This window comes from Hirundo rustica, chromosome 28 (assembly GCF_015227805.2).
Source record: "Hirundo rustica isolate bHirRus1 chromosome 28, bHirRus1.pri.v3, whole genome shotgun sequence".
NCBI classification, from domain to species: Eukaryota; Metazoa; Chordata; class Aves; order Passeriformes; family Hirundinidae; genus Hirundo; species Hirundo rustica.
This window is the reverse complement of record NC_053477.1, coordinates 3,710,511-3,734,249: the sequence shown is the minus strand read 5'-3', so window position 1 is coordinate 3,734,249 and position 23,739 is coordinate 3,710,511. Positions and strand designations below refer to the sequence as shown.

General features: G+C 68.4%; 3 protein-coding genes across 3 annotated transcripts; all 3 read left to right on the top strand.

Moving 5' to 3' along the window:
* The first annotated feature begins 5,839 nt into the window (after window positions 1-5,839).
* On the top strand, window positions 5,840-12,992 carry SORBS3 (sorbin and SH3 domain containing 3). Its single transcript, XM_040087666.2, is given in 21 exon segments — window positions 5,840-6,240; window positions 6,242-6,460; window positions 6,462-6,492; window positions 7,630-7,767; window positions 7,864-7,969; window positions 8,044-8,255; window positions 8,330-8,393; window positions 8,467-8,581; window positions 8,656-8,740; window positions 8,813-8,854; window positions 8,959-9,045; window positions 9,517-9,572; window positions 10,647-10,753; window positions 10,844-10,923; window positions 11,002-11,048; window positions 11,164-11,278; window positions 11,353-11,478; window positions 11,637-12,062; window positions 12,150-12,229; window positions 12,328-12,434; window positions 12,516-12,992. Coding segments are annotated over 21 exon segments (2,613 nt in total). The 5' UTR covers window positions 5,840-5,932; the 3' UTR covers window positions 12,578-12,992.
* A 442-nt stretch (window positions 12,993-13,434) lies between these two features.
* PDLIM2 (PDZ and LIM domain 2) lies at window positions 13,435-19,494 on the top strand. Its single transcript, XM_040087686.2, has 10 exons — window positions 13,435-13,469; window positions 14,464-14,569; window positions 14,897-15,048; window positions 15,304-15,373; window positions 15,455-15,543; window positions 15,637-15,682; window positions 17,706-17,860; window positions 18,106-18,251; window positions 18,327-18,432; window positions 19,158-19,494. The coding sequence occupies exons 2-10, from the start codon at window positions 14,477-14,479 to the stop codon at window positions 19,345-19,347; spliced, it is 1,047 nt and encodes a 348-aa protein (XP_039943620.1). The 5' UTR covers window positions 13,435-13,469; window positions 14,464-14,476; the 3' UTR covers window positions 19,348-19,494.
* On the top strand, window positions 19,428-23,676 carry C28H8orf58 (chromosome 28 C8orf58 homolog). Its single transcript, XM_040087604.1, is given in 7 exon segments — window positions 19,428-19,469; window positions 20,358-20,438; window positions 20,440-20,659; window positions 22,265-22,908; window positions 22,999-23,086; window positions 23,259-23,386; window positions 23,389-23,676. Coding segments are annotated over 7 exon segments (1,278 nt in total). The 3' UTR covers window positions 23,464-23,676.
* The last annotated feature ends 63 nt before the right edge of the window (window positions 23,677-23,739 follow it).

Below are 23,739 nucleotides of genomic sequence, written 5' to 3'. Positions count from 1 at the left end.
GGGGGTTTTTGGGGTTGGGGGGGGATTGGGGCAGTGGGGGGGGGTGGGGGCAGGGGGAGAAAGCGACTGTCACCTGGAGGCACGTCCATAAATCCAGTCCGCATCCGTTCTGTGAGAAAGCGACCATTTTGTAATTAATTCTTTTTTCTTTTTTTTTTTTTTTTTTTGTTTTAATTTATGTTCGAGATCTATATGAAAATGTCCTTTTTTTTTTTTTTTTTTTTTTTCTTTTTTTTTCTTTTTTTTTTTATTTTTTTTCTTTTGTTTTTTCTTTTTTTTTTTTGTTAGAAACCAATCCAACTGCTAGCTCATCCATCCCGGGAATGTTGTTCTGTCCAGCCGCCCTCCCCGAGAGGCCGAACCTCTGTCCGGGCAGGGCTTGGATTAAAAACGCAAAAAATCAGTCGAACCAGGCAACTTGGGTCGTTGGCTTTGGCACAGTTTGGAATTCTCCTGAGCTTTCCAAAGCAGGTCCTTCCCTTCAGGATACGGTTGGGTTGGTTTTCCTTCTCACACCTGTTTTCTTCCCGGATTTTTCCTGTTGTTCTCTTCCACCTCTTGCCTGCCTGCAAGCTGCTGCTTTAGCAACCAATTCCCTGGAAGGCAGATTGCTGGGATCCATCCCTCTTTTCCAAGGTGGCAGCCAGGGGTAGCTCCGAAGGGCTCCGGGGTTGTTAACATCCATAACCGGCACCTTTTCCTTCAGGAATTCAGCTTGATCCCAAGGGATTCCCAAAGGAAAACAGGGAGAAGGTGGGGGAAGTGCTGCCCCTCGTTGTGGCTCTTCCTCTCGGAGCAGTTTGTGCAGGCAGAATTCCCTTGGGGATCCCTCTGATTCAGAGCACAGGAATTATCTCTGCTGGATCCTTGGGAAAGCTGCAGGGCCTGAATTTTGAAGGAAGAGGGGGGTGATCTATGCCCCGGAGGCTGCAGCTCCCAGCGCCACAGGCTGCCCAGCGCATTCCCTGTTCCTGGGCAGCCCTCGCTGGGCAGTTTGGGGTGTGGGGGATCTGATCCCCCCCAGTGTCACCTCCCTGTCCCCCGCTGTGCGTGGCTTTGGGAATTCCCCATCCGTGGCTGCTCCAGAGGAGCCGGGGGCAGCTCAGCCTTTGCCCGGCTGGAGCAGGAGCTGGCTGAGAAAAGTTTGGGATGGGATGGGATGGGATGGGATGGGATGGGATGGGATGGGATGGGATGGGATGGGATGGGATGGGATGGGATGGGATGGGATGGGATAATGGGATGGGATGGGATGAGGCGCTGCTGGTTTTGGGAGATGTGGCTCGGACCCCCAGACTGGGAGACGGGGATGGCTTGGGAGGCAGAACCGAGCGGATCTGGCAGGAATTTCGGCAGGGTGCTCCGGACGGGGGTCCTGGGGGTTCCCCGGGGACAGCCCCGGGTGTTGTCAGGGATTTTGGAACGGGAGCTGAGCGTTCTGTGCCTCTGAGCGTTCTTTCCCATAAAACCGGGAGGGGATCTGTGGGATTCCCGTCGGTGGGAGCCGTGTCTGGATCTCCCCCTCCAGCTTTCCCTTCTCCCTTCCTCCCGTGCTCTCCGCAGCAGGGCCCAGCCTCTCCCAGGGGATCTTTGCCAAGGCTTTCCCTGGATCTTGCTCTCTTCCCTCGGCGATTCCGGCGCCAGAGGAGAACAGCAACTTCCCAGGAAGCTTTCGAATTGTCAGGATCACACGTCACCTAATCCCACGGGGCTGTTTAGGATTCTGTGAGCAGAACCGCTGGGTTTCCACACTTTGCAGTCACATGCCTCCGCTTTCCCCTCGTTTTTTTTTTTTTTTTTTTCCTTTTTTTCTGGTGTTTTCCTCCCCCTTTTTTTTTTTTTTCTCAAACACGCCCACCGCTTTGCAAAAAAGTGCGAGATGTTTGGAGCGAGCTTCTCTTCCCCCCCCCAGCCCGAGGAGTGGGGCCAAATTTGCCTTTTGTCTGTGAGTATTTCTTTGTCCTTCCAGGGCCTCCTGTGAGCGCGGTGAGCCCGTGCATGTTCGGGCGTGTTGTGCTGACCCAGGCTGGGATCTCACCCAAGCGGCCAGGTTTCAGTCGGGATATTCGGGATGGGAATTGCGGGACCCCACGAGCCTGGCACCACCCCCCCTCCGCGTTCCCAGCGTTTTTGGGGGGTCAGCAGGGCCCGGCCCATCGCGGAGGGGGATTTGTTTTGCCGGCAGTTTGTTCCCCCCACACCCTCTTCTTCTGCTTCGGCATCACCGATTCCTCCTCCCCAAAATCCTTTCGTGCTTCGTGGTTTTGGGGGCTCAGATCCGATCCCCCAACCCTGGAAGTGCAGCGTCCCAGCGTCCCAGCCCTGGGAAAGGGATGGATGTTGGTTGTCCTGGGCCTGGAGATGGTGACCAAGGGCTGGGTGCTGGTTGCCCCAGGCCCAGAGGTGGTGACCAAGGGATGGGTGTTGGTTGCCCCAGCCCCAGAGGTGGTGGCCAGGAGCTGGGTGTTGGTTGTTCCAGCCCCAGAGGTGGTGGCCAGGAGATGGGTGTTGGTTGTCCTGGCCCTGGAGATGGTGGCCAAGGGCTGGGTGTTGGTTGCCCCAGCCCCAGAGGTGGTGGCCAGGAGCTGGGTGTTGGTTGCCCCAGGCCCAGAGGTGGTGGCCAGGAGCTGGGTGTTGGTTGCCCCAGGCCCAGAGGTGGTGGCCAGGAGCTGGGTGTTGGTTGCCCCAGGCCCAGAGGTGGTGACCAAGGGCTGGGTGCTGGTTGTTCCAGGCCCAGAGGTGGTGGCCAGGAGCTGGGTGCTGGTTGCCCCCGTGGCCCTGTGACACTGGCACACGTGGATGTCGCACTGCCAGGTCCCTTTTTCCCTTTAAAGCACTTCCCGAGGGGGTGAGGAGCAGCGCTGGGGCTCTGGGTGCTAATTACCCCCTCAATTAACGCCCCCTCTCCGTGCTGGGCTTCCCCTGGCACAGCCCCCAGCTGAGATCCCCCCTCCCCTCTTCTGGGGACAATCTCGGAGCAAAACTCCCTGCCCTGATCCCCACCACTGCAAACCAAAAAAAACCAATCCAGAACCCCCCAAATTCCCCCTTTTTCCTCCTTTTCCCCCACAAATCCAGCGCCTCCTCGGAGCTGGGCTTGTCTCTGTCCCTCCTCTCCCAGCTCCCGCCCGTCCCTTCCCCTCCCCGGCTGCCACCTGGAGCTTGGACACCCGGGATTGTGGGGAGCCCCCAAATCCAGGGACAGCCCCCAAATCCAGGGACAGCCCCCACCTCCCCGCAGCCTGGGTTTTTGGTTTTTTTTTTTTGCATGTTCTAGCAAGGTGCATGTCCAAGGAGGGGAGTCGGCAATGGGGCGGGTGGTGGGTTGAGTTCGAGCTGAGTTTTCTTTATTTTGGGAATTGGGAGAACCCCTCTGGCTGCCTCTGGCACGGATCCCACCTGGCCAGGGATGCACATCCCACCAAAGCTCGGCCAGGGAGGACCTGAAGCCCTGCAGGGGTGCAGTGATGGGTGATTTTAGGGTTCTCGATGCTGAAGGATCGTACGCCCGTTGCCTGGAGACTGCCTCCTTTTTAATTTTTACTTTTAATTTCTCGCTTTTTTTTTTTTTTTTTATTTTTTTTTTTTCTTTTCTTTTTTTTTTTTTTTTTTTTTTTAGTTCCGTTGAAAGGAGAGAGAGAAAAAAAAATGGTGAAAATGTTATTTATTGGCAGAAATTATTTAATATAATTTCTTCTTTTTTTTTTTTTTTTGTGAAACAAGGAATGAATTTGTTAGAACTGTCTCGATGTAAATCGGAGTCATCTTTAAGGAGGAAAAAAAAAAAGAAAAAAAAAGTTTAAAATTGACACAGTCACTGGGCTCTGCTGTGGTTTTTTTTTGGGGGGTGAAGGGAGTTCCTGTGCTGGCAGAAGGGAGGATTTGGGGGATTTTTGAGCCTCTCCAGGGCTGGGGCAGTGCCCTGACGGCGTCTCCCGGCTGGATTTGGAGAGCTCCGGGCTCCTCGTCCTTCCCTGGGTAAATAACGCGGTGCCGGCGGGGGCAGGACGGGATGTGCCAGCTCCTGCTCCACCCGGCTCCTTCCCTGTCGCTTCTGGCCTCGTTCCCTCCGCGCAGGGAGAATTCGGGGATGGATCCGAACGTTTCACGGGATCCCTCCCATCACCTCCACTCCCGGAACGTGCTGTGTTTTCCACACCTGGGATCCGCCCCCTCTTCCCGAGCGGCGGCCGGAGATTCGGGACGAGCTCTGGAGCGCTCCAGGGCGTTTTCCCAGGCACGGCAGCTTTTCCTTAGGGAATTCCGCCTCGAGCTCCGCTCACCACGTGCTCCCCGTTCCCGCTCCCAGCCGCCGGATGCATCCCGGCCGCACCCGGGCCAAGGACGCTCTGGCTCTCCCGACCCTTTGCCCGGGTGTTCCCACCAAAACTGGGGAGCCCCCAACCCCTCAGCGCCGCTCCCGGACCCCCGCGCTCGGCCCCGGGGGAGCTCCCGGCGCATCCCTGCCCCTGGGAGCATCCCTGGAGCCGGCCGCGCGTTCCCGGCTGGCATCGGCGCGCTGAGCAAACAGGAAACACTCGCCCTTTGTTAATCCCGGCCCGGGCCGCGCGTTAAATATTTATCTGTGAGCGGAGGCTGGTGCTGGGAGCCGCGGGGAGGGAGGGAGGGAGGGAGGGAGCGAGGCTGGGCCGGCGCTGGAGGCTCCTGGGCGGCCACGGGGACGGTGCGTGGGGGACCAGGAGGTGAGAGGGGGCTCGGGCAGGGGGTGTTGGCGCACCCGAGGTGGGGCTGTGATGAAGGGGGCCGCTCCTCGCATCGCCAGCGGGTGCTGCGACCTCGCGAGGCGTCACTCGGTGGGCTGGAGGGGACCTGGAGGGGACCAGGAGGGGACCTGGAGGTCACCCCATGGCGGCGGGGATGGGGTCGGGGGTCCCCTCGCTGGGTTTAACCCTTCCCGGCCCCGCTGCCATCCCTGCCCTCGTCACCCCGGGCTTTTCCGACCCCGTCCCCAGCCCGTGTCCTCGCCGCGGTGTCCCCAGCTGGCACCGAGGAGCTGCCCCGTCCCCACGGCTTTGGGGTGGGAGCTGCGTCCCCCGGGGCAGGGGGGAGGACACCCGAGCCTGTCCCCTGTGTCCCCAGGTGTCCCCGCAGCCAGACCGGGCTCCTCCGTCGTCCCCAGCAGCAGGGGGCGGTGGCTCGGAGGGGACCGAGGGTGGCAGCGGAGCCGCCGTCCCCCCGGGAGCTGACGTGGGAGCTCACGGGATGAGGAAGGGCTGGGGCGGCCCCGTTTTGGGGGTGTCAGCAGTTTAGGGGAGCAGGAAGCGGCCGGGTGAGTGCTGGCTGCGGGAGCTGCCCGAGGTGGGGCACGGGGCACCCCCAGAGCAGGGCACGGGGGTTTTCCATGGGGGAGCGATGCCCGCATTCCTTAGGGATGGAGGGAATGGAGGGGATGGAGGGATGGAGGGAATGAGGGAATGGAGGGGATGGAGGGGATGGAGGGGACGGAGGGATGGAGGGAATGAGGGAATGGAGGGGATGGAGGGAATGGAGGGGATGGAGGGGATGGAGGGATGGAGGGGATGGAGGGGACGGAGGGAATGGAGGGATGGAGGGGATGGAGGGATGGAGGGGATGGAGGGGATGGAGGGGATGGAGGGAATGGAGGGATGGGGGCTGTGCTGTGCTCTGCCCCCACACCAGACCTCGGCGGGGCACAGGAGCACAGACCCCGCTCCCCGCTCCGGTCCTGACCTCTCTGCATTCCCCTCCTCATCCTCTTCAAACCCCCTCCCCTCCAAATCCCTGCCTCCATCGGGTAGGAACCGGTGACGCTGGGGGGGGTGAGGTGGGACAAAGGGGGTCTTACATGGGGGTCCTCAGTGCCCATATCCCTGGAGGATGGGGAGATTGAAGGGATGGAGGGGATGGAGGGGATGGAGAATCACCCGTGGGAAGGTGGGCGGCAGTGGGGATGGGGTCTCTGCTCCCGCCCTGCTCCCAGTCCCGGCGCTCCGAGATCCGCAGGAGCTCAGACCCCGCTCCTCCGCCTCAGTCCCAGCACTTCCCTCCCCATCCTTTCCCAAAACTCCCCTCCGAGTCCCGGTCTCCATCGCGCCGGGGGGCCGGCGACGCCGGGCTCGCCCCGTTTCGTAAGCGGGGCCGGGTGAGCGGGGACGCGTGCGCGGGGCGTGGGATGAGTTCAGCCTCTTGGCTCCGTTCCCTGGATCCCATCCCTGGAAATGTCACTGGAAACTCTGAATGGGCCGGGCCCGCTCCGGAGCGGGGGGCAGAGCACCCCGGGGGGGGCCGGGGCACACGGGGACCCAGCGCCGGGGACGACGGCGGCTCCCGGGGGATGCTCTTGGGGGGATCTCCCCTCCAGCCCCCCGCTCCATGAGCTGAGGCCCCCCCCCGCTCCTCCTCCCGGCAAAGTTCGTGCCGTGAATTTCCCTTCCCTGCCGCTCGCAGCTCCGTCCCGCTCGCCCCGGGGCTCCCCAAAACCCGGGGGTCCCCGCTGGCACGGCCCAGGAGGTAAGAGCTGCCTGGGGGGGGCGGCGAGGAGGGGGGGCCCCCAGGGGACCCCCGGGGACAGATTTTGGCATAAAAGCCAAAAGAGGAGAAAGATGGGGCCGAGCCCCGTGCGGGAGCTGCGCTGGGAATGGCGAGGAGGTTTTTGGGGGGGTGGGAGCCTGCACCCCGCTTTCCGTGCCCCGGGGCGCATCCTTCCCTCCTCCTCGGGTTCTACACGGGGATAATTAACGTTAATTAACCCTCGGGGCTGCGGAGCCTCCAGCGGTGTAGGGAACAGCCGAGGGGTCGCCAGCCCGATTTGGGGAGGTCCCACGCACACCGTGCGGGGCTGGCACCGCCCGGCTGCCCCCCAGGACCCCCCGTTCGAGGCGGGGTCTGGCCCCGGTGGGCACCTGCGAGCGCCGGTGCCGCGGTGGGGACGGAGAGGTGAGGGACGAGCCAGGGCACAGGTGTCCCCCAAAACCCCCGGTGCCGCGCTCGCCTCCGGAGCCATCCTGGTGTCGGGAGGGGCTCCGGGGGTCCCGTCCCCCCCCCAGCTCCCCCCGGCCGGTCCGCGGTGAGTCACAGCATCGCCCTCCCGGCGGGCGGTGCCGGGCTGGGCCGCGCCTTCCCGGCCCCTCGTCCCTCCGTCCCCTCTCCCTCCTCCCTGTTTGCGCTGCAGGGCGGGGAAATATTTCTGCCCTGTCGTGTTCCCGGCGCTGGCAGCGCTCCCGGGCGGGCGACGCCGCTGCCGCCACGTGCCCGGGCGGGAGGGCACCGCGCCGGGATGCCAGGCCGCCGGGAACAGCCCCGACCCGCTGCGGGCGCGTTCTTCCCGAGGAGCCCGGCGGGCTGGATCCGTCCTGCAGGGCCAGGGCAGGGAAGGGTGGTCTGGATCCGCACGGAGATGGAGGTGGGGACCCGTGCCGGGGCTGGCTCTGAACAGGAGCCGGGGACGCTGCCACGGTGATTGTCACCGCACCGTGATCGCTGTCACCGCACCGTGATCGCTGTCACCTTGGCGTCCCCCGCTCCTCTGAGTAACGGGGGATGCTCCCAGCGGTGGGGCCGGGCTCCCTGCGAGCTCCCATCTCTCTGGCGAAGCCCGGGAATGCCCGGAAAGCAGGGACACGGGAGGCACAGCTGCTTTTCCCACAGGGCACGGGCACTCCCGGGGCACCATCCCGGCCCCCCCCGGCCATGGCGGGCCGGCTCCTGCCCCCTGACACCAGCCCCGCTCCGGGTGTGGAGGGCGTTCCGAGCCTCCACCGGCCCCTGCAGCACGCGGTGACACGGGTGAGTGGGGCTGGGGGCTGTCACACGCCGGGGAACCCGGGGGAGGGGGCTGCACCCCTGCGATCCTTGGCCACCTGCGCTGCCCCCGTGCCACAGGTGCCCGTCATCCGCCACCGCGGCTCCAACACCCTCAACTTCCACTTCCACGACACGGAGACCCGCGGCACCGCCGGGAACGGTCAGGGAGCTCCCAAGAGCTCAGGTACGGCCCTGGGAGCACCCCTGGGGACACCCCCGAGCGATGCCCGCCTCAGCCCACGCCCACCTTGTCTCCAGTGAATGAGTGGTACCAGACCTGGCCGGCCAAGGAGAGCACCCCGGCGCCCGCCCGCCGCACACCCAGCCCCGGGGCTGCCCCCGCCTGCCCACGGCCGCCGGGCTGGTCGGCGACCTGGACCAAGGACAGCAAGCGGCGGGAGAGGCGCTGGGTGAAGTACGACGGCATCGGGCCCGTGGACGAGACGGGGATGCCCCTCGCCTCACGCTCGGTGAGTCGGGGCGCAGGGCCGGGGCGTCACCCCGCTGTCCCCCCCCCTCACCGCCCCACTGTGCCCCCCTCCAGAGCGTCGACAGCCCCCGGGACTGGTACCGCAGCATGTTCCGGCAGATCCACCGCAAGCTGCCAGGTGAGCGCGGGTGTTGCGGGTGTGGCGCGGGGCGGGCGCGGCTCGGTGCCCGCTCAGCTCCCTCCGTCCTCAGAGCCCGACTGGGACACCCGTTCCTGCCCCGCCACGGCGCCGCCCTCGCCCCCCAAACCGCGGAGGAGGGGGTCGGCCCCTGCCGAGCCCCCCGGGATGCCCAACGGGACGGAGTGGTGAGCGTGGCACGGGGACGTGGGCGCTGGCGGCGCGGGGGTCGTGGGGGCTGAACCCCTCTCGCCCTCCGCAGGAGCCGCTGGGGTTCCGCCGGCGCCGCCGCCGAGCCTGGCAGCATTTTTGACTACGAACCAGGGGAGTTCTCTCCTCCGGAGCAGGTAGGCGGGTCCTGGCGCACGGGGTGGGCACCGCGGTGGGCGCAGCCCTGACCGGCCCCTCGCCCTCTGCAGACCCCGGCGGCGGCACGGCCGAAGCGGGCTCGGTCCATCGAGGTGAGGTGGTGGTGGCCCCTGGAGGGGCAGGGGGCTGCAGCGGGGTCCCGGTGCCCGCGGGCAGCGCCAGCCCGGCCCGCCGCAGCCCCGTCCTGCCCCTGCAGGTGCTGCTGGAGCAGGAGCTGGAGCAGCTCAGCGAGGAGCTGGACAAGGACATGAGGGACATGGAGACGCGCCGGACGCCCCGCAAGGTACCCCCGGGCCCCTCCCGCTGCCCCTGGGGCCTGCAGGGCATCCAGCTGCGGGTGCATCCAGCTGCTGACTCAGCCTCTGTGCGAGGCGTGGCCGCGCAGGCCTCGGGGCGCACAGCTGGATGCACGCCTGGCCGGATGCGTGCACATCTGGATGCACCTGGCTGCACAACTGGATGTGTGTGTGTGTGTGCGCGGCTGGAGCCCGCCTGCACGGCTGGCTGCGCGCACATCTGGCTGCGTGCACAGCTCGGTGCCTGCCTGGCTGGGTCCGCGCACATCTGGACCCACGCGCGGCTGCTCAGCGGCCCGGAGCCGCGGCCGTGGGGCTCTAGGACCCAGCCCGTCCGTCCGTCCGTCCGTCCGGCGCTTTATTGGCGCAGCCGAGCTGGACTCCTTCGCTTCCCGCCGAGACTCGGCCTCCTGGATGATTAATTTTTCTCTCCCACCCCCTCCCGCTCCTCCCGGCAGAGCCCGGCTGCTGCTCCCACCGCTCGCTCCCCTGCTCCGGCCTCCCCGGCTGCTCGGTGAGTTCAGCGGCTGCTCCCACCCCCCGCACCCCCAAATCCCCCCAGATCCCCCCAGATCCCCCTGCCCAGACCCCTCGCGAGGCGAGGGACAGCACCCGGCTCTGGGGGTGGCGGCCGGGCTGTTCCTTGCAGGGTGGGAGTCCCCAGACATCCCAACCCCGGGGATCCCCGCGGTGCCAGCGCTGCCCCCCTCGTCCCCCCGCACCCCGGCACGGGTGGGACCCGGCGCCGGGCCGGCTGCCCGCTGGGTGGGACGGGGCCGGAGCGGGGCTGACCCTTTCCCCCGTCCCCGGAGCAGGGACGCAGTGTCCCGGAGTTTGGCTCCGTCCCAGGGGAGGTGACGGCGCTTGGATTCCCACCGCCCTGTGTGTCCCCACGGGCACGGGGAGGGGACGGGACAGCACCGCGGGATGGGGTGGGCACCCCGGGATGGGGTGGGAACCCCGGGGTGTGCCCACAGACCGCTCCGTGCCCCGGCAACGGGAGAAAAACAAACAGACAAACAAACAAACAAACAAACCAGCGCACGCCTGCTCTTGTAGAACCCACCGCAACCCCCAGGGGCGCGCAGAGGGGGTGGCTGCCCCCCTCCCCAACCCCTCCTCCGGCTTGGGGGTCGCATTTGGGCTCTTTAAGCGCCCCCCGGAGCGCGGTTATTCATTAGCCGGGCCGCCCTCCCCGGCGCTTGTCTGCTCCGCGCTTCCTGCTCGGCGCTGCCGGAAAACTTTGGACCTGCCCCGCTTGGCCGCCTCTGGGCTGAGCCCCTGGAGGGGTGCAGAGGGGGTCCTGGCCCTGGGGGACCCCGATATCCATGGAATTCAGGGATTCTGCTCCTGGAGGATCCTGAATTCCTGGTCTGTGGGACCCAGGGGTGTTGGTTCATGGGGTCCTGAGGGTCCCTGATGTCCTGGGCTGTGACACCCAGGGGTCCCGGTCCGTGCAATTCACAGGACCCCCATGTCCCGCTCTGTGGGGCGCAGGGGTCCTGTTCCCCCCACCCCGAGGGCAGCAGGGTCAGAGCAGGGAGGGACGCGAGGCTCAGCCCTGCCCTGAGCCACTGTCACCCCACAGGAGCCCCCTGTCACCCCAGCGGCTGTGGAGCCCCCCTGTCACCCCCAGCATGGAGCAGGGAGGGCTGGGGCTGGCCAGTGACCGGAGCCACGCAGCCCCCGGCAGAGGTGAGCCCCCCCTTTATCCCCTCTGAGCCCCCCAAGCCCTGCCATGGGGCGCCCCAAGCACCCCGAGTGCTGACACCCCGCTCTTCACAGACACCCTCAGGCCCGGGACCCTCCCCAGCCTGTCAGACCTGGGGGAGCCCGTGGAGGCCGTCAAGAGGGAGGAGAAGAAGGTGAGGCCAGGATTCCGTGGGATTTGGGATGGCTGGGATTGGGGGGTGTCCCCTGTAACCTCTGCTCTCCCTCCCCAGATGAAAGCTGCTCGCCTCAAGTTCAACTTCCAAGCTGAGTCTCCCAAGTGAGCACCGGGGTCACTCCCGGGGTCACTCTGGGGTCACTCCCGGGGTCCCGCCCGTGGCACGCGGGGTGGCCCCGCCGGGGCTGGGGACGGCTGTGACGGTGTCCCCTTGCAGGGAGCTGACGCTGCAGAAGGGGGACATCGTCTACATCCACAAGGAGGTGGACAGGAACTGGCTGGAGGGGGAGCACCACGGCCGCGTCGGCATCTTCCCCTCCAACTACGTGGAGGTGCGCCCGGGGCGCGGGGGGGCGGCGGGGCCGGGGGCTCCTGGCGCTGCCCCTCACCCGCGTGTCCCACCCAGATCCTGCCGCCCACCGAGGTGCCCAAGCCCATCAAGGCTCCCGCGCTCCAGGTGCTGGAATACGGCGAGGCGCTGGCGCTCTACAACTTCCGTGGGGATCTGCACGTGGAGCTCTCCTTCCGCAAGGTACCGCCGCCCCGTGCCGTGCCGTCCCGTGCCATCCCATGCCATCCCTGGCCATCCCGTGCCATCCCGTGCCATCCCTGGCCATCCCGTGCCATCCCTGGCCATCCAGTGCAGTCCCGGGTCGTTCCGCGCTGACCCGCCCTCTGCTCTCGCCCCAGGGCGAGCGGATCTGCCTGGTGCGGCGGGTGAACGAGAACTGGTACGAGGGGCGGATCTCGGGCACCAGCCGCCAGGGCATCTTCCCCGCCACCTACGTCCAGGTGCTGAAGGAGCCGCGGGTCAAAGGCACGGCCGAGGACGTCCCCTCCCGTCCCGCCCCCGCCAGCCCCCGGCCCGCGGCCGGATCCCCGTCCGCTCCCCGGATCCCGCAGGCTCCCACCGGCTCCCCCCGGGAAGCGGAGCGCCTTCCGGGGCTGACGGGCGTCCGTCCGTCCTCTCCGGGCCACCTCGGCGCCACCTTCCCCCCGTCCCCGAAGCTGCCCCACGCTGGCACCCCCAGCCCCTTGGCGGCCTCTGCCAGCCCCCCGCACCCCACGGCCGCCCACCCGCAGGAGCCCTGGCGTCCCGCCTGGACCCCGGAGCAGGTCAGTGCCCCCCACCCCGGTGTGCTGCCCCCGGCACCGCTGGAGCTGTGGGCACCGCCCTGAACCCACCCCCGTGTCCCCCCGCAGCGAGCGACCCCGGGGGCACAAAGCGGCGCCCGCCCCGAGCCCGCCCCGTCCTACAACGGCTCGGAAATCCGGTGGACCCCGTAAGCAGGGCCGGGAGGGTCTCCGGGGCGCGGCGTCCGTCCCCTCGAGGGACCCCTGGGCCGGGTGGGGTGGGCTCTGGCCACGCTTCGTCTCGCAGGTACCGGGCGCTCTACCAGTACCGGCCCCAAAACGCCGACGAGCTGGAGCTGCGGGAAGGGGACCGGGTGGATGTCATGCAGCAGTGCGACGACGGCTGGTTCGTGGGTGCGTGGCCGCCGGCTCGGGGACACGGCTGAGGACCAGGTGCCACCCTCGCCACCTCCCCGCGTCTTTTTGTCCCCGCAGGAGTGTCCAGGAGGACGCAGAAATTCGGCACTTTCCCCGGGAATTACGTGGCGCCGGTGTGACCCGCGGCCACGGGGACCCCGGGGGGGGGGGGAGTGGGGCTGGGGGCTTCCCCCTGTCCCCCCCCCTCGCCCACCCCGTGTCCCCCCACGGGGATGAAGTGCCTCCAGCTCCCTCCCGCCCCTATGGGGCTGCCTCTAACACGGACAAATCCCCCCGGTGCGGGGCGTCTCCCGCAACTCCGTGCCTTAACACGCCCCCTCCTCACCGCCGCCCGCTGCCGCCGCCTCGGGGGTCTCCCCGGGGGTCCGGCCGGTGCCGAGCCTGACCGTGACGGCCGCGACCCGGGATGCGGGTCCGTGTCCGGGAGTCGCCTTCGCTTCTTTTCCCTCATTAAAGCTCAGCTCGTTAAAGCTCAGCTCAGCCCCGAGACTCCGAGAGCGCCGGCATCGGGGAGGAGCCGCTCCCGGGACCCGTCCCACCGGGAGCCGCGGGGCGGGGAGCTGCGTGGGGCCGCGGGGATCCCCCCACGCCCACGGGCGGTCCCGCTCGGTGCCGGGGCGGGCCCGGCCGCCTCCGTGCGCCCCGTCGGGGGCTGGGGGCCGTGCCCGCAGCCCTGCCCGGCTCCTCCCGAGGAGGCGGCGCCGTCCCGGGGCCGCGCTCGGCTCCGCAGCCCCGCGGGGCCGCCCCGGCTCGGCCGCCCCGGTGAGTGCGTGGGGGGCGCGGGGGGGGCTCCGGCTGTGGGGGGAGAATTCCGTCCGTGGGTGCCCGGGGCTGGAGAGGGATGCGAGGGCAGGTCCCGCCGCTGCGTCCCCGAATCCCCGCGAGTGCCAAGTCCCCGCGTCGCCTGGCATCGCCCGTCCCCGCCGCTCGCCCCGCCGGTGCCAGGCGGCAGCGCCAGTCGCCGCGGGCACAAAGGCGTCGCTGTGCGGCGGGGACAGAGCGGGGACACAGGTGGGGAGCGGGGGATGGAGAGGGGGAGCACGGACAGGGCTGGGGACAGGGCTGGAGAAGTGGGGTGCAGGGTTTAGAGAAGGGGTGCGGGGTCCGGAGAAGGGGCTCTGCCTCTGTTGGGGGGTCTGGGGTCGGTGCCCAGCTGGCTGTGGGGGTCCCCGGGCTGGCAGCCCTGGCTGCGCAGGGATGCTGAGCAGGCCATGGGGAGGGGGTTTGGGGTTTGGGGTTTCCTCCCGGCGCTGGAAGCCCAGCCCAGGAAATTCTTCCGGGCAGCCTCTCAAGCCCCTCTTTGTGCTCCTGGGATTTTTAACATTCCCGGCGGCTGCGGACGGGGTGCCCGGTTCCCGACGGGCTCCCCAGCTCTCCCAGGCCGTGGCGGGATGGATGGGATGGGATCTGGTGCGGATTTAGGGGATGCGGCTGCCCATTCCCACCCACCCCAAGGGCTGCTCCGCTCTCCGGGGCGCCTCTGGCCCCCTGCGCCACCCCCGGGGGATCCTCAGCGTCCTCTACCAGCGTGGATTTGCCGCGGGATGAAGCACCGGCGCTGCCGGTCCCTGCCGGGTGTCGGAGCCCGCTGCGCTGAGCACCAGGACCCGTCCCTGGCGGCCACATCCTCCCCTCCAAACCCTCAAACGCCGCTGGCTGGGCTGTGCCAGGCCACAGCGCTGGCCTTGCTGCCAAGGCGTCACCGAGTTCCTGCCTCGCTCCGGCTCCTGGGAACGACCTTGGCTGTGTCGGCTGCAGCGCCGGGTGCCTGGAACCCCCTGGGCCCGGGGGAGGAAGCCGCCAGCCCCGGGGGACGAGGAGGAAGCGGCGGTGGCTGCTGACACCCTGCGAGGAGCGGGCTCCCCTCCCCGGAAGGAGCGCGCTGCCGGCGCTGGGGACCCTCGGCGACAGCGGGACCGTCCTTGGGTGGTCTCTGAGCGGGAGGAGCGGGGTCCCCTCTGCCTCGCTGCCGCCCGTCGCTGACACCGCGCTCCTGCCCTCCCAGAGCCGCCGCTGCCATGCCGGTGACGGTGACGCTGCCCGGCCCGGCCCCGTGGGGCTTCCGCATCTCTGGGGGAAGAGATTTCGGGAAGCCCATCACGGTCTCCAAGGTAGGAGCCCCCCCACGTGTCCCCCGGGCCGGGAGAGGCCGCTCGGGGCGGGGAGAGGATCCTGTTTGCTGTCCTTGAGGAATCCTGCTCCGTGAGAGCGGCCCACGGCTGGCGAGGGTGGCAGGAGGGGCTCCCGCGGCCCCCGGGCTGGGCTGGGCTGTGCCAAATTTCCGGGGGTTCCCGAGGCCGCGGTCCCCTCCTGGCAGAGGGTCCGGTGCTGTTCTGTGAGGACCCTGGAGATTTCCGCAGGGTGGGGTTCAGGGCTTGGGGCTGCCCGGGGTGGCGGTCACCGGGACCGTCCCACGTCCCCTTTCTTTCTCCGCGGAGGTGACGGAGCACGGGAAGGCGGCCGCGGGTGACCTCCGGCCGGGGGATGTCATTGTCACCATCAACGGCGACAGCGCGGCCGAGATGCTCAACGTGGAGGCGCAGAACAAGATCAAGCAGAGCCGCGGGCAGCTCCGGCTGCAGGTGGAGAGGTGAGAGCTGGGAACAGCCGGGACACCCGGCCCTGGGGTCCCCAAACGTCCCCAACCACGCCGGTGTCCCTTGTTCCCCTCCCCCGGTGGCTCCTGGGGCGGTGCCATCCCCGGGGGAGCCTGTCCCGGCTCTCTAATTAAGGAGTCGGCTGCTAACGAGGCCTGGCAGCCGTTACCTGGCCGACTGGTCCCGGCTGGGGACCCCGCGGCTCCCGGGGCAGATCCCGAACCCCGCTGCCCGCCCTCGGCCCCCAGGTGCCCGGTGCCACCTCCCAGCCACGCCAACGGGGACAGCTCGCCCGAGATGTTGGCCACGCGCTTCCAGGTGAGCCCTGGGCACCCCCGGAGCCCCCTGAGCCCCAGCCAGGGCCGGTGGCAGCTGCCGGTGTCACCCTCCCCTCCCCAGGACACGCTGAGGATGAGGAGTGAGAGCCAAGGGGCCCTGAGGACGCTGGAGCGCAGCCTGGCACCCCTGGCTCACCCACCTGCAGCCAGGTGAGGCTGCACCCGCCGGGTGTGGGGCTGGGCGGTGGGGAGGGGTCTGGGGAGGGTCGGGGACCCCCCTGATGTCTCCGTTCTCTGCCCCAGCTCGCACCCCGTGGAGCAGGAGCTCGCCTGTCCCGGCCTCCCCCAGGTGAGCAGGGAGCTGGGGGGCTGCGGGGGGCCAGGCAGAGAGATGCTGGGGGGGCACCAAAACTATTTGAAGCCTCGAACCATCCCCCTCTGAACCCCCAAACCCCACTTTAAACCCCAAACCACCACACTCTCCTCCTTCGCAATGCTAAACCTTTCCCCCCTCGAGCCCCCAAACCGCCTCACCTTAAACCCCTGAACCAACCTCCTCTGAACCCCAAAACTACGGCGCTCCGAGCCCCCAAACCGCCCCCTGTGCCCCCCCAGGGCCCCGCCGCCCCTGAGGGTCCCCGTCTGCGCTGGGCGCCGCGGGTGTCCCGCACCTGCCCAGGGATGTTTTTGCTCCTCTTTTGGCAGCGGCGCCGGCCCGGGGAGGCCAAACCAGTTTGGGAGGGCCCAGCCCCGCTGCCGCCAGCCCGGGGCACTGGGGTGTCGGCCGGGCAGGGCCCCGCGGCGCGGTGGGGTACCCCGGCACCAGGATGGAGATGCCCGGGGGGCTGGACGCCTCCTCCACCCCCGAGCTCCGCGGCCGCGCCATCCCTCCCTGCGGGCAGCCGCTGGCTCCGGGCTTGGCGTCTCCCTCCTCCGTTCCTCCCTCCCTGCTTTCTCTTTTTCTTGTTTTTCAAGCCCAAATTGGGAAGCGCCGCGGCCCCGAGCGCGGCCCATCCCAGCTGCCTTTGGCCGCAGCCCCGGCCGCCCCTTGGCTCCTCCGGCCGCCCGCTCCCTCCTTCCTCCACAGCTCCTCGTTTGCCCCGGTGCCGGCTCCGGAGGGTCCGTCCCTGTCCCACAGGGGCTGTCCCTGTCCCACAGGGTCCATCCCTGCCCCATAGGATCCATCCCTGTCCCAGAGGGTCCGTCCCTGTTCCATAGGGTCCATCCCTGTCCCAGAGGGTCCGTCCCTGTTCCATAGGGTCCATCCCTGTCCCAGAGGGTCCGTCCCTGTTCCATAGGGTCTGTCCCTGTCCCATAGGGTCCATCCCTGTCCCATAGGGTCTGTCCCTGTCCCATAGGGTCCATCCCTGTCCCATAGGGTCTGTCCCTGTCCTGGAGGGTCCATCCCTGTCCCATAGGGCCCGTCCCTGTCCCACAGGGTCCATCCCTGTTCCATAGGGTCCATCCCTGTTCCATAGGGTCCATCCCTGTCCCACAGGGTCTATCCCTGTCCTGGGGTGTCCATCCCTGCCCCATAGGGTCCATCCCTGTTCCACAGGGTCCATCCCTGTCCAAAGTGTCCATCCCTGTCCTGGAGTGTCCATCCCTGTCCTGGAGTGTCCATCCCTGCCCCATAGGGTCCATCCCTGTCCCATAGGGTCCATCCCTGTCCTGGGGTCTCCATCCCTGTCCTGGAGTGTCCATCCCTGCCCCATAGGGTCCATCCCTGTCCTGGGGTCTCCATCCCTGTCCTGGAGTGTCCATCCCTGTCCCATAGGGTCCATCCCTGTCCTGGGGTCTCCATCCCTGTCCTGGAGTGTCCATCCCTGCCCCATAGGGTCCATCCCTGTCCCCCAGGGTCCCTCCCAGCTCAGACACCCCCACCCAAGCCCCCGTGCTCAGGGGGTGCTGAGGGGGGCTGCCCTTGGACCCACCCCACTCTTCCTCGCATCCCTGCCGCAGGGACGAGGCCGAGGCCCGGCTCCTCCCGTGCTTGATTTTAGCTCGTCCCTCGTCCCCCCCAGAGCCTGAGCGCTGCCCCTCTCCCTCTCGGCGGCTCGGGGCAGGGGGTCCCTGTGCCCACCCCGGGGATTCATTCCCATCTGCGCGGCAGCTGCTCCCGGGAACATCGGCTTCCACTTAGCCGGGGCTGCGCTTCCCGGCCGCGCCGGGGCCGCTAAGCAGGAGCAGATGGAGGGGAGGGGAGCAGGGTTTTGGGGTGGGGGCGCTGCCCTGGCCCCTCTGGGGGGTCCGGCTGACCCCAGCCTGGGTGGGAGGGAGGAGCAGCTTCACCTCTGTGCTTGGGGGAACACCCCGGCTCCTTGGGGGGACAGGGAGCACCCCGGGACATCCGTCACTTCTCCCCCTGCCAGGAGCGGGGACGCCTGAGCCGCCAGAACAGCTCGCAGGGCCCGGCCCTGCCTCCACCCCCCCGCCCACCCTCACCGGAGCTCGGAGCCCCCCAAACCCCCTGGGAGACCCCCAGGGAGAGGCGCCTCTCGTCCCCCGCTCCCGGCACCTGCCACAGGTACGGAGAGGGGCCGGGGGCCGTGCGGGGGGGACACCCGCGTCCCCACGCCGATTCGTCACCCGTGGGTGCCCGCGGAAGGGGTTAACTCACCTGCAGGCAGGTGGGGCCGTGGGAGGGCCGGGCAGGCTGGGGCAGCTCCCGGGGCGGAGGGAGCAGGTGGCGGACGGGCGGTGGGGGCGCAGCCGGGTGGATCCTGGAATTCGGGAATCCCCCCCCCCAAAAAAACCCCTCCCCTCCCGCAGCCAGGGCTCGGAGCCGGCCATGAGGCGCTTGGAGGAGGACTCGGAGGTCTACAAGATGCTGCAGGAGCGCCGGGAGCTGCGGGCGGCCCCGCGGCAATCCAGCACCTTCCGCCTGCTCCAGGAGGCTCTGGAGGACGAGGAAGGGGGTGAGGGGGGCACGGAGGGAGCTGGGAGGTCTGGAAAGGGGGTGGCAGGAGCCTGATGGCCTCGTGTCCCCACAGGAGGTCCCGCAGCCCCCTTCCCCAGCCGCCTCTCGGCCGGGGCTCGCAAGCCCGTGGCCGGGGTGCAGAAGCTGCACGTCTGTGAGAAGTGCGGGAGCAGCATCGCGTGAGTGGGGCTGGGGGCTCGGGGGGGGTCCCGAGGCTGGCTCCGTCCCTGTCATCCCTCTTGGCAAAGCCGAAAAGGGGCTGCCCTCGGGGGTGGGGGTGTCCCCGGGGCGGGATCTGTGGCTGACATCGCTCCCGGCAGGGAGAAAATGCGGCTGATCCTGGCTGTGGGTGGGGCGGGATCGATCCCACGTCACTCGCGGCGGGGTTAAAGTGAGATTGTGGGGCGGGAATGGGGCTGATTGTGGGGCAGGATGGATCCCTGATGTCACTCCCGATGGGATTATAAATGGGGCTGATTGTGGGGCAAGATCGATCCCTGATGTCACTCCCGGCGGGGTTAAAGTGGGGCTGATTGTGGGGCAGGAATGGGGCTGGGGTCCCAGAGCAGGATGGATCCCTGATGTCACTCCCGGCGGGGTTAAAATGGGATTGTGGGGTGGGAATGGGGCTGGGGGCCGGGGGGTCCCAGGGCAGGATCCATCCCTGCCATTGCTCCCTCAGGGTGGTCCTGGGGTGTCAGAGGGGCTCAGGGCGGTCCCAGGGCAGGATCCATCCCTGCCATTGCTCCCTCAGGGTGGTCCTGGGGTGTGAGAGGGGCTCAGGGTGGTCCCAGGGCAGGATCCATCCCTGCCATGGCTCCAGGGCCGCGACGGCGCTGAGCGCGGGCGGGAGGGGACGCTGAGGCCCCGCCGCGCCCCCCGGGCTGAGCCGCTGTCCCCGCAGGACGCAGGCGGTGCGGATCCAGGACGGCCGCTACCGACACCCGTCCTGCTACACCTGCGCCGACTGCGGCCTCAGCCTCAAGATGCGCGGCCACTTCTGGGTGGGGGACGAGCTGTTCTGCGAGAAACACGCCCGCCTGCGCTACCAGGGACCCCCGGGGGGGCCCGTCCCTGTGTCCCCCCGCTCCTGAGCCGGCGTCCCCCGTGACCCCAGGGCCGGCCTGGGGGGCTGAGGGCGCTGCCAGGCTGGCGATGGATTTGGGGGTGGGGGATGCCCATCTTCACCGCTTTGCGGGCGTGTGAGATGAGCTGGGTGAGTTCTCAGCCTGGGGGACACCGGGGGGACACTGCGGTGGGGGGGGGAGTGGCTTGAGCACTTGGGTACCGGAGAGGGGGCTGGCACCGCTTGTGCACTGACTGCAAAGGGCTTTTCCCAGGAATTAAACCAGATTCTTTATAAATATAATATATATTCACTCCACGGCCGTGTCTGCTCTGTGCCCGGACCCCAGGGCAGGGGGATTGGTAAAAACCCCAAACCCGGGGTGCAGACAGGGACCCCTCAGCCCCCCTCTGCCTGCACCCGGGGTGGGGGTCCAGGGCTCGGCAGGGGTCTCGTCCTGCTCCCGGGAAGGTCAGGGCTGCCCGCAGGGCTGGATCGCCCCTCCCTGCTCCCGGCGTCCCTGGGAAGTGTCCGGGTTTATTGGGGGTTGTTGGCCGAGGCCTTTGTCCTGCCCCAGGTGCTCTTATCGCCCTCCGTGCCCGCGCGCACGGGGATGGCTTTGCTCTTATCTGAGCTTTGCTCTTATCTGGGCTTTGCTCTTATCTGGGCTTTGCTGTTATCAGCGGCCTGGGAGGGACCTGTCCCTTCTCCTGTCCCCCTGCACAGGGACAGCCGGGATCCCCCTGTCCCCTCCTGCCTCGGGTCTCACTGGGGTTTGTTTGGGGCGCGCCCCGGGCTCGGTCATGGAGCTCTCACCATCGAATTCCCAATTAATCACCCCGGAGCAGCTGGGGCTGCCCCTGGAAGTGTCCAAGGCCAGGCTGGACAGAGCTGGGAGCAACCCGGGCTCGGGGAAGGTGTCACCCACGGCAGGGGTGGCACTGGACGGGCTTCGATGTCCCTTGGCACCCCAAACGTTCCACGGCTCTATGACACCCAGGGAGGGAGGAGGATGACGATGCTGCCCGCCCTCTCCAGACGAGAAGAAAGAGGGGCATAAACGCTTTGAGCCCTCCTGGCATAACGCAGCTGGGGCTGGGGGCAACGCGGCTGCCCAAGCAGGGGGCGGCCCCCCCACCCCCGCCCCGCCCCGGGGCCGTGCCGCCCCCCAGCCCTGCCCCATAAAGGAGCGGAGGAGCAGCCGCTGTGGCGCCTGCCCGGTTCCCGGTGCTCCCTGCCCGGTTCCCACTCCCCGGTTCCACGCCCTCGCTCCCGGTACAGCCCGAGGATGCTGCGCCGCCGCGGAGCCTTCAGGGTGCAGCCGCTCCGCGGTGACCCCGGTGAGTCGGTGCCCCCGGGGCTGTGGGGGACCCCCCCCAAGCATCCGGCGTGGATTTTGGGGTTCCCCTCGGGGTGTCCAACAGGCGAGGATGGTGCTCAGGGATCTCTGCTTTGAGAGGGAACCCGGGCTTCCCCCTGGAACCCCGAATTGTGCTTTCTGTGCTTGAGAAGGAAGCGGGGGGGTTCCCTGGAACCCCCAGTTTGTGCTGAAGAGGGTTCCCACCAGCAGCAACACCTGGCAGCTGCCGGGGGCTGAGCTGGAGCTGCCGACGCTGGGGGGAGACCCCCGGGAGGAGCTGATGGGGACCCCCACGCCCCCCACGCGGGTGGGGCTGCGGTGACACCCCCGTGGGGGCGGGGGATTCCAGCCCCTCGGCACGCGGGGTCCCGGAGCCTGTGGAATTGCGGCGTGTGGGAACCGGGATGCCGGCAGCTGCGCTGGAGGAGCTGCCCCCCGGAATTCCTGGGATTCAATCCTGCTGGGGCGGACGGGCTGCCCCCCGGAATTCCTGGGATTCAATCCCACTCAAGGGCCGGATTGTCCCGAGGCTGGGCCGCCACTTCCCGGCTCCCCTCGGCCTCTGCAGCCGCCGAGGGACGCGCGGTGAGCGCTGTGGCTGCAGGAGGGGCAGGAACTGGGGAGCGCTGAGACCCCCGAGCGGTGTAATTCAGCCCACGCTGGAGTCCCGAGTGAGTTTTCTGGAATCCGGTGGGATGCAGCCGGCACCTGGCTGCCTGCCGGCACCCAAACAACCCTCTCGCCTTCCCGGCTGGGAAGGGAATCCTTAACCACCGGCCCAGCCAGTATCGCCGATCCCAAACGCTGCGGGGAACCAGTTGGGAACCGGTCCTGTAATGAGGCGCCTCTGGATGCAGGGCCCGTCGCCGCCTATAAAAGGGAGCTCCGGGACGCGCGCCCGGCTCTCGGCTGCGGCTCCCGGCCATGTGGGGCGGCTCCCTCGCCGTCTGGAAGAGGAGGTTCAGCTGCTGTGAGTGCGGTTGTGACGGGGGTGTCGGCCCCCGAGAGGGGCTTTTTGGGGGGCGAGCGGCCCGCAGGAGGTGCCCAAGCTCCGTTCCCACCTCCCTGAGCCCTGGCTGGGAAGGGAGCGAGCGCTGGGCGAGGAATGCCGAGACCTTCCCGTGGATGCGCCGCAATCCCACCTGGAGCTGCGGGGTGGTGGGGGGCACACCCCGGCTGGCGATGCCCCCCATCCTACGGGGACAAGAGCCAGGAGCTGGCGGTCCCTGGAACCATCTCGGATCCGGGTCCTGGGTTACCGGCACGGATCTGGAGTGGGGTACAGGAAAATCCCGGCCCCAAAGCCCTGCCCAGGTCAGGGTGGGGGCAGTGGGTGCCCCCCCAGCAGCTCAGCAGCGCGGCTCGGGAGGAGGAGGAGGATGGGGGAGGCCGGGGTTGTGTTTTTGGGGAGTGAAAACAACTCCCTGGGGTTGTAGGAGCGCATTCCTGGCTGGAGAGACCCTCTGGAGTGGGGGCCTCGGGCAGGGCCGGGAGTTGCTCGGGGGGCTCGGAGGGGTGCTGAGCACCCAGTTCTCTGCCCGGGGACCCCCCAGCCGAGCCCACCCGTCCTCTCTTCCCCTCGCAGATGGTCCCTGGGAGTCGGCCGAGAGCTGCATCGTGCGCACCTCCGCCAGCGTCTACCGCCGGCTGCAGGACAGCCCTCGGCAGCCCCGGCGGGGCATGAGCACCCGGGGACCCCCCCCGCAGCCCCCCAGCAGCCCCCCGGCAGGCGGGAGCTTCCCCGAATCCGAGGATTCCGGCGTGGAGATGGCCAGCAACGAGCACTCTCCCTGCACGCCGCTGGGCTCCGAGAGCGGCTTCTCCCTCGACGTTTTCCTGGCGGAGAAGCCCCCCGGAGAGGAGCCCCCCGGAGAGGAGCCCCCCCGGAGCCGCTCGGCCGGCAGGAGGCTGCTGCAGGCAGCGCAGCGGAGCAGGAGGCAGCGCTGCCCTCGCCAGCTCAGCCGGCGCAACGCCAGCGCCGCCGACCTGGCGGAGCCACCTCGGGACCCCCGGGAGCCCCAGGGGGCGGCGGCTGCTGCCGGGGGCGCTCGGTCACCAGGCGGCCCTCGGGACCCCCGGGCTGTGCCCGAGGAGGCGGTGTCGGGGCAGGGGCTGCGTTACCTGGAGCAGATGTGCCAGATGCTGGAGCGCCTGGCGCGGCTGCAGCAGGACAACCGAGCCCTGCGGCAGCAGGCGGCCGGAGCTCGCTGCGCCCGCCCGGCCACGCTGGTGAGCGCCGCGGGGAGGGAGGGAGGGAGGGGGATGCACGGGGAGAGGGGGCGCGGGGGTCCCGGCTCACCCGGTGCCTGTGCCCTGCAGCCCAGCCGGCAGCCTCCGCGGCAGGATTTGGGGGCGTGGAGGGATTCGGGGTTCCGGCAGCGCTCCTGCTCCGACAGCCAGGCGCCAGGTGAGATGACGGGACCGGGGGCCGGGTGAGTTTGGGGGATGCGGGAACGGCAGGAGCGCTGCCGGGTGAATGGGGGTGGGACGGCGGCACCCGGCTCCGGGTGGGTGAGGGGGGCAGGACGATGCCCTCTCCCCAAGTTTGAGCAGCTTTTTTCCCCCTCCCCATGTCGCAGCTGAGCCCGGGCCGTGCCGGAGGATGTGGGGACACTCGGTCAGCTCCCCCAGCCTGCTGGAGCCCTCCGAGGGCGGGGCGGGGGTCCCGGCACCGGACAAGGTAGGGCCGGGGGGTGCCGGGCTGTGGCCGGGGGGGTCCCGCCGCTCCCCGCCGCTGACCCCTGCTCTCCCGGCAGGACGGGCGCTCGCACTGGGGCCGGGTGAAGGTGCTGCTCACCCGCCTGACCCGCCGGTCCCTGCGGGGGCGCCGCTGCAGGTAGAACCGCGGGGATCCCGCTCCCGCCGCCGCGCCTGGATGGAGGAACTGCGTCACGCCTCGCCCTATGACGTCACGCCCGCCCGGGGCCGGTCCCCGGCCCGGCGCACCCCCCTTTCACCTTTTTTCTTTTTCCCCAATAAAGTCATTTCACGCATACAGCTGCGGCTCTTAGCGCGGTGCTCCATGGCCGCCGCGCCGTGACGTCACACTCCGACTCCCGG

Coding starts and splice junctions, on each gene's coding strand:
- PDLIM2 (XM_040087686.2), top strand. CDS start 14,477: ATGCCGGTGACGGTGACGCTGCCCGGCCCGGCCCCGTGGGGCTTCCGC. Junction 18,252..18,326: donor TCTGGAGGACGAGGAAGGGG/GTGAGGGGGGCA, acceptor GTGTCCCCACAG/GAGGTCCCGCAGCCCCCTTC. Junction 18,433..19,157: donor AAGTGCGGGAGCAGCATCGC/GTGAGTGGGGCT, acceptor CTGTCCCCGCAG/GACGCAGGCGGTGCGGATCC.